Genomic DNA, 8,601 nt, shown 5'->3' with positions numbered 1-8,601 from the left:
AGCTACACCATAGGAGGTCATAAGGGTGCTCCTTATGGAGCCAAAATAGTCTCACTGGATTTTGTTGTGCCTAATTCTTCATTTGTAACTTGCGTCTGTCTGTTTGTATGTAATTTAGGATTTTTGTGTGCGCAATAGAGCTGGGCGGATCAATCCAAAACATATCGATGGCATTGATCTCAAGTTGGTATCGGATCAATACCAGCCCGCATGTATCGATATTCTTACTCCTGTTTGAATCTTCTCTGTATCAGCAAAAATTACCCTACTATTTTCCATTTGAAAATATTTAACTGATTCTTTTTTATGTTTATCAAGCACTTAAAAAAAAACGTCCAAAAAAAAAAACATTTGCTGCGATTAAAAACAATGCATAATTTACAGACACATCTGGAAAATCTAATCTGATTTGTGCATGAACACAGTTATTTGTGTGTGTGTATCAGGCGATTGGTGCGTACTTTTTAAAGATTTGAGTGAGAAATCAAGAATTTCCACGCACAAATCCAAAGTTATACACAAACATGAAGACACAATTTACAAATCAAGATTTAAGCTCATATAAACCGAATGAGACTATTTTGGCTCCATAGTTCCAGCTCTGGTCTTCCTGCTGAATCCGGGTTGTTGCTGTAGAAATACATTTCTCACCTACTCCCCCTCAGCATACATCCGTCTGTTTGGTTCTGTTGGTTTCCTCAATATACAAACATACACTTGCACACATCCAACGCCATCATATTTCTTGTTATTTATTGTCATTCTTTATACTTATTAATAATACTGTGAGTGCTAAAACCAGTTTTGTCTTCCTTCTTTTTGTTATGGTTAATAGCCAACATTACATGGGTACTTTATTGAGCTGCTCTCTTGTTACATATGGTCTGTCATTTGTATTTTGTGTTTAAGAGAGAAAAGAGACAGAGAGAAAAAAATTAAAAACCAATAGGTGTGAAAACGTTTGACCAAGGTCCTTACTTCGATGTATGCTAATTGAAAAAGTTTACCAGTTTTGTTATTATTGTTATAATACATGGTCCCACCTGACTAAGCATGTATTTTTAAGACTATAATGAAAAATATAACCGATTACATTACTCCAACATTGACAATCTTGTTTTTATTTGCGTCGCTTTGCACTTTACAATTGATTCTCCTTCTATTATATTCAGCTCTATGCGGGTCTAATTCCATTGGTCCGTGAAAACAGGAAGTCCTGTGACGTTGGCCAATCATATTAGAGGTTTATTCCTACGGTTTGGTTTCATCCCAAGTGGCCTGTTATTATTTTAAGCTGCACACCCCAAGCAGGTGAGTTTATTTACTTTTTTTAACATCCACTTGTTGTACGTGTTTTTTAATCAATTTACGGCAACACATGGCAGAGAGAGGCAGAATTTGAACCTTTTTAGGCTCAGCGTAGTTAGTCGCTTGTCACGACTCTGCCTCGGAAAAGGGGCAGAGCTCAGCCCCCCTCGTCTTACCAACACACGGAGCGTCCATAGGCAGTAAACAATGTGATGAGTCACCGCGGAGTGGAGCTCGGGTTGCATTTGTTCTCCGTCAAATCGTGCCGTAAAGGAGGTTTCTCCGGGTATGGCCGCGGAACTTCCAAACACCATCGAGGAGGAGGTGGAAGAGATGCGCGCGCGCGCCGCCCCCAACCCTCCAACACAGGTCTGCAGCCTTCACCTCCGCCAGCCTGACCTGAGCACGCGCTCTGCAAAATAATGCACCCAGAATAACAAACCCGCCACCCCAGCCGTTTCCTGAGACGGATTCGCGCGTGTTTATAACAGTGACCTATATAAGCAGAAGATGGCGCCAGTTTTCTGTTTCAAACAAGTCCACTCTTCAACAGGTCCACATGAATATGTATGCTGTGCCCAGCCCGGGAATACCAGGCTGCCCACCAGGCTTAGAATATCTCACACAGGTAATTTAATCATTTTTAGAAACTTATTTAATATTTGTGTTTATTATTTTTTCCATATCTTATAAGTTTATGGCAAAGGTCTGAAAAATTCAACCCCTGAGAGGTTAATTCTTCACTATGAGCCATACAGTCAATTCTTAACCCTTTAGGGAGAAAAAAAAATTATTTAAATATATATATATATATATATATATATATATATATATATATATATATATATATGTGTGTGTGTGTGTGTGTGGGTGTGTGTGTGTGTTACTTTTATGACAAATACATGCTTTTATGGCATAAAACAAACAAAAAAGAAGAAGATTAAATTGTTTATAACTTTTGACAGAGGATCACAACACTTCCTTTCAAAATAAAAGACTTCCTGTTCCATATAAATACCATCTCAGTGCAGAAAATATTGAAGAAGAAAGTGAGACATCAGCAGTGGTTTATATATATATAGATATATATATATATATATATATATATATATATATATATATATAAATGATGATGCATCTCAGCCAAACGTTTGCAAAAATAACTAACCAAAATTGAATCAGAGCTAATTAAAGACCCATTCCAATCTTCTTGTGAGCCATTCTAAGTGTTCCAAAGTGTTCTTTCCATTATGATTATGACGCTTTTAGCCATAATAAATAAAAGTGTCGTGTTCTAGGACATAGTTTCTGCAGAGCGAATTCCTTTTGCCTCTGAGTTGTGGGCGGTACTGTTCGTATGGATTAAACCTGCCCATGCCTTGACGAGGAAAAAAAAAGACACAGGCGGATATCTTTTTTTTTTTTTTTGTCTGTAAGTGGATGCATCAGAATGGAGCTTGTGGCCACTGTAAAGCCTACATCACTGTCACAAGCTTTTTCCTGTTTTTGATTCACTACAATTTGGAACACAGTTATAACCTGAATTTTCCATGTGTTCCATCATGAAAGAGTGTCAAAAAACAATTTTTTTTTTTTTTTTTTGGGAGTCGGTTTTTAAGTGACCCTAACAGTAAGTAAGCTGTATTTAATATCCTTGAATATAATTTTTACAAACAAAAACATCTGATAGTAGGAAGTGTTTTAGTATGACTTTGTTAAACTATGAAGTCTAACCACTTGACAGATATTTGGATTATTATGTACCCATATGCAGTCAAGAGCCTTGCAGAGCTAAACATACTGTTTGTGAATAGGTGGAATAAAGTTTGACTTATCTAACTATTTAGTTTTGCTTGACACGCCACATAGTCTGAAAAATTGGTTACTTTTTTTTTTTCTTTTATGTTTTAGAGCTCAATGAGAGGTAAAAGAACCACATGAGGCTCCAGAGCCTCAGGTTACAGGCTGCTGGTTTATGGCTAAATAAATTGAATCTAATCATCACTGTCATGAGAAATATCACTTTAATATAAAAAAAAAAAGATTTTTCATACAGTAGTAGCAATAAAAGCTACCAACAAATATAAAATCACATCTTATTTCATTTGCATTAAGTCATTGTTTTTTTTAATTCTTATTTTCCAGAAACCTTTGAAGTGAGAACATAAATTGCCGTTATTTGAAACCTCACATGTGTTCATACTTGCTGTTGCTGCACTTTTGAGTCATGTCAAAGTTGGAACTGAAATATGAATGGAGTTGTGACCCAGTTATCTCTGTAACATTATAGGGGGAGCTTATGTTGTTGTTATTGTGTTGCTCGGAGGCCTGCAACAGACAAACTGCAGACACATGCAACATCAAAAACAGAATTCTACTTCGATCTTAAGAGTTGCCTGAGCTTCTTTCTCTAAGATGTAAAATTCTCTATTAATGTCATTTGTCATTGTGCTTGTTTTCTTTTTTTAAAATAACAATAAAACAGTTTAAGATGTAAAATAACTATCTATTTCTATTCCAGTCAAATGTTTTTTATTATTTTAATGAAAAATGCAAAAAAAGAAAAACAGACAAAACAAACAGCTTTTTACAACAATTTTACTATTATTTAACTAAATAGTTTTAAATGAAAAATATGATAAGTTAGATATCCTGAAATTAAAATGTTACTACTGAGCATTTGATCTTCTTTAGGAATTTGTCATTTATTTAAAAAAAACATTGTTTTGTTCTACACAAACAGTGCTTGAAATGAAATTTGGTTATTTTTATTTTTTTTTATTCATTATTTTATCTTGTCTTTTTTTAAAATGTCCATAGAGAAGTTTCATTTTTTAGTGTCAGCAAAAAAAAAAACAAACAAAAAAAAAACTTTTTTCTTCCACCCAAAACCTGTTATAATTAAAAAAAAATGTACACTAAAATTAATCCGGACGTATGTTAAAACCTATTTGGAAATGTAAAAAAAAAAAAAAAGAAAAAGCTAATAATTCATTTTGCTGATTTGGCCGTTTTTAACACTATTTTTTACAGTAATTATCATATTTAACCTTCTCTTCTGTTTGCTGCTGTCAGGTGGATCAGCTGCTCATCAAACAGAAAGTTGAGCTTGTGGAAGGTAGAGTATGTTTTTGTATCCATTCAGCAGCACAGTTAACAGTTTATTCACGCGCTTTTTTTGTTTTAACCCATGAAGCTCTTGTTGGCTTTGAAAGCAACAACAAGTATGAAGTTCGAAACGCCATGGGTCAGAACGTGTTCTACGCCGTCGAGGAGAACGACTGCCTGAACCGGCAGTGCTGCGGCCCCCAGCGGCCCTTCACCATCCGCGTCCTGGACAATTTCGGCCATGAGATCATCACCATCAACCGGCCGCTGAAGTGCATGTCGTGCTTTTTCCCCTGCTGCTTGCAAGAAGTGAGTGTGAGCGGGTTTGACCCGTTTCAGTTGTTTCCTTGGTGGAATGAAGGTCCTGACTTGGTATCAAAATGCCTCACACAGCTGGAGGTGCAGTCTCCCCCCGGGAACACGGTGGGATACGTGATCCAGCAGTGGCATCCGTTCTTTCCCAAGTTTATGGTTGCAAACGAGCACCATGAGCCTGTGTTGAAGATCCACGGGCCCTTCTGTGGATGGAGCTGCCTTCCTGATGTTGACTTTGAGGCGAGTCCTTTTTCTTCTTGCAGGAAGTCATTTTTACTGCTGTACTTGCATTAAGCCTCATATCAAACATGCAAGGAGGCAACAGATACTGTAGGGGGACAGTTACTAATGTACGGCCCTCCAGATCATTTTATTTATTGTGCTTATTTCTAACTTGCAAGATTTTGACAAAATATATTTTTATGGAGATCTTGAAAGTCTTGAAAGTTATTTAAGGTTTAAGTTGATTTATTCCAGAATAATATTCCTGCCTTTTTATTATTCATAATTATGTTAAAAAGTTACAGTTTTAAAGTTTTAAAAACTGACATTCTGCTAGCTTTTTGGACTATTTTGGCATTTAATTTTTTGGAGTTTAGCTAATATTTTAGCTACATGCTAGCTGTTTTGGCTAATTTAGGATTTTTTCAGTTTTTTTGGATATTTTGAAGTTTAGCTATTTTTCCAGCTACATGCTAGCTGTTTTGATTTGTTGTTTTTTACGTCAATTTAGCATTTAGCTAATATTTTATCTAGCTATCAGCTTCAGCATTTTCAACTATTAGCTTCAGTGATTTTAGCTATCCTCTCCAGCATTTTAGCTATCAATTTCTGCATCTTCTGCAGCTAAATTCAGCTTATAGCATTCACACTAGCATTATCGCAGGTAATGCTATGTATCTAGTTCATAATTATGTTAAAAAGTTATGGTTTTAAAGTTTTAAAATTTGATTTATATAGTGTTTAATGTGTTCGGCTCGTGACCTAAGGTGTGTTTTAGATTTTTGGCCCATCATCCATAGGTAATAAGTGCTTACAAATACTTCATTATGGACTTACTGCATCGTTCAATTTTATGACATCAGTTGAAGAGGTTTTACAACCCTCCACCAGCCGAGACAACCCAAAAACTCGGACTAGAGCTTGTGACTAAGGCTTCATAAAGTATGGTGCAACGAGCATGTTCCTCCAATTCTTGGAATTCAAAACAGACTTTTTTTTTCCACTCAGATTTTGACGATGGATGAAGTCAATAAGATTGGAAAAATCAGTAAGCAGTGGACCGGACTCCTGCGGGAGGCTTTCTCCGATTCGGATAACTTTGGGATCCAGTTTCCTCTGGATCTGGATGTGAGGATGAAAGCCGTCATGATTGGAGCCTGCTTTCTCATCGTAAGTGCAACTTCCTAAAATCCTTTGTTTACAAGTTGTATTTCATCACCGCAGATGTGCTGTGTTTAGACGTTCTCTCTGGAGCCTCAGTTGTAACCCTTTCCTTGTTTTGCATGTGTGCAGGATTTCATGTTCTTTGAGACCACAAACTAGAAGCCAAACAGGATTATTTTTCTAAAAATCCCTGGAAGACCAAGGCCACAAAGCCATGATGATCCGTCCAGACAATGAGCAGCCTTCGCATGGATAGCTAAAAGGGAACTGGATGGGTACCGTTTGAAGGTGCATGAACATTTAGAGAGAACATTTGCTTCAGTTTTAGCTTCTCAGGTTGGCTGCTGTTCAGATAGAAGTGTGTGCAGCAGCTCCCTTTGATTTGATTCATGTTTTTATCTATTTTCTGGAGCAAACTGTTAGCGTTGTGTTCTACTAAAGACATTTTCCTAGTTGAGCCATGAGTAAAGGAAAATCATCAAGCCAAACTGGAACAATGTGACACATTTACATGAGTGTAATTGAAAAGGAAAAGAGAAAAGTTAGTGAACAAAATGTCCAGTGTGGATAAACTAATGTAAAACAATAGTAAAAATAGAAAATAAGTACCAAAAAACAACTAATGGATTATAAAATTTACTAACTAATGTTCAAACTAGAAACTGAATAAAACAGAACACTTCTCAATGCAAACGTGTTGATGGACTGGAGTGGTGCAATAACTCAAATAGGTTATATTTGTAAGATTTTATTGCTGTTGTCCAATTAGCCTGCACAACGACTGTAGTCTGGAGTTTTAGGTTGTGTCTGAATTCCCCCCTAATCACGATATATATATATATATATATATATATATATATATTCTAGTGCTGTCTGAATCTACTAATTCCAAAATCGAGTGCACTAGAACTTTCCCAGAAGTCTTTGCGAAATACTAGCGTACATCGATGCTCACTAAATTGGCAAATATAGACCACAATGCATTGCGGTCAAACAATTTCGAACAAAAAAACATGTTTAAATGCAATATTTGAATAAACCATCCACATTTTCACCATCAGAACACAGTGGAGTCATAAATAAACATTGTGAAATGTTCGTATTTATTCGATTTTCACTTTGTTTTGTTTAGAAAAACGAAAGAAAAATAGTGAGCATTGTGTGGAATTACATTTAAAATCCAGGGCACTATATAGTCCCACACTACATATTTCTTTAGGAAGTAGGGGAGATATGGACACAACCTTCGTCCTGAACTATGTTCACATCATCATTCTTCCACCCCCATGCCTCACAGGAAGTGATGATAAACTGTTTGGCTTCTCTTAACTGCCAATTATCTCTACCTGGATCTCAGTGTCCAAGAAAAACACAAATATAAATATGTATATGTTTTTTTACTGCTTTGAAATAGATATAAATGAGTCAACATTGAGACATTTTATGTGTAATTTAATGTTTAGACTACTAGTTTTGGAGGTTGGATCTGTGCTCATGTGGTCGTCGTGGATAGCCAGGAGTTTTTTTTTATCTTCTTTTCTGAGGCTTGAGGTGTCTGAGATGTATTTCTGTAATTTTGTTTTATTTTTGCTCTGTGGAGGATTTTGCAATATAAGCATTTGTCTTTACTTTTTTGCATAAAATGAATATATTCAAAATAAGGGGGTATTTACTAGAGGTGTAGGGGGAAATTGATTGGGCAATAAATCACGATATTTCGTTTATCAAAGCTTTTATCGATTTAAAATGCTGATAAGATGATATTTATTAATTATATATGAGCGTCCTTTGCATTTTACTTTTGTTTCCCCTTTAAACCTCTTTAGCCTCTTTGAGGAGTTATTTTTATTTTATTTATGTTTTTTTTTTCTATGAGGAGCTCTAAGCGTGGCTAAAGAATTACACCGTATTTCAGAAGAAAAAGAAAGTATGACTAAAAAATTGATGTTTTAGACCACGAATGGTTACTTTAAAAATATTTCCTTGAAAAAGTTTGGAAAATTCATACCTGTGAGTTTATAAAGATGTTAATTTAGTCAGCAATATATGTTTAGGTCGACCGAGCGTTAGCATTAGCCATCCTATATGGAATTCCATAAACGTTAGCATCAAGCTAGCGGACTTTAGCTTTATGTGCTAAATCAGTTTATATTTTTATGAATCGATTAAGTTTAAATCGATTCAAATCGATTTTATCAACTCCCAGCCCTATACTTAGGATTAGATCATGAAGTAAGAAATTGTTGTTCAAATTAGAATGTTTTTAATTATTTAAAAAACTATTTTTGTTGTTGTTTTGATATACAAGTTGAAAGAGGAGGTACTTTTAAATATTCAGTACTGTGTGTGAGAGCTGAAAAGAGGTTATATTTACATAATTTATTCATAAATAGTTCATTTTTAACCAGTTCTATTTCCATTAGTTTAATATTTTGTCCCGGTATTGTGTGCTGTTTTTGCACTGGTTTGCAAGTGTTGTGAGTA

General features: G+C 35.4%; 1 protein-coding gene across 4 annotated transcripts; it reads left to right on the top strand.

The window, feature by feature from the left end:
- Positions 1 to 1,130: 1,130 nt before the first annotated feature.
- si:ch73-206p6.1 (phospholipid scramblase 1) lies at positions 1,131 to 7,033 on the top strand. Of its 4 annotated transcripts, none has more exons than XM_024279778.2 (7): positions 1,150 to 1,311; positions 1,862 to 1,936; positions 4,384 to 4,426; positions 4,505 to 4,725; positions 4,810 to 4,971; positions 5,962 to 6,123; positions 6,247 to 7,029. In XM_024279778.2, the coding sequence occupies exons 2-7, from the start codon at positions 1,868 to 1,870 to the stop codon at positions 6,274 to 6,276; spliced, it is 687 nt and encodes a 228-aa protein (XP_024135546.1). In that variant the 5' UTR covers positions 1,150 to 1,311; positions 1,862 to 1,867; the 3' UTR covers positions 6,277 to 7,029. The 4 variants fall into 4 exon arrangements, with proteins under 4 accessions (XP_036073344.1, XP_024135546.1, XP_036073342.1 ...); XM_036217450.1 differs by lacking the exon at positions 1,150 to 1,311 and adding an exon at positions 1,363 to 1,677 and having other exon boundaries at positions 6,247 to 7,031; XM_036217451.1 differs by having other exon boundaries at positions 1,131 to 1,311; positions 4,384 to 4,725; positions 6,247 to 7,032.
- Positions 7,034 to 8,601: the final 1,568 nt, after the last annotated feature.

The sequence above is a fragment of the Oryzias melastigma genome, linkage group LG20 (genome assembly GCF_002922805.2).
Source record: "Oryzias melastigma strain HK-1 linkage group LG20, ASM292280v2, whole genome shotgun sequence".
NCBI lineage: Eukaryota > Metazoa > Chordata > Actinopteri > Beloniformes > Adrianichthyidae > Oryzias > Oryzias melastigma.
The sequence above is the reverse complement of the archived record's forward strand: the minus strand, read 5'-3'. Positions and strand labels throughout refer to the sequence as shown.

Bases quoted from the DNA above. Each gene is read 5' to 3' on its own strand.
- si:ch73-206p6.1 (XM_036217449.1), top strand. From the start codon at position 1,597: ATGGCCGCGGAACTTCCAAACACCATCGAGGAGGAGGTGGAAGAGATG. The intron at 1,937-4,383 runs GTAATTTAATCA...TGCTGCTGTCAG, and splicing joins GCTTAGAATATCTCACACAG to GTGGATCAGCTGCTCATCAA. The intron at 4,726-4,809 runs GTGAGTGTGAGC...TGCCTCACACAG, and splicing joins TCCCCTGCTGCTTGCAAGAA to CTGGAGGTGCAGTCTCCCCC.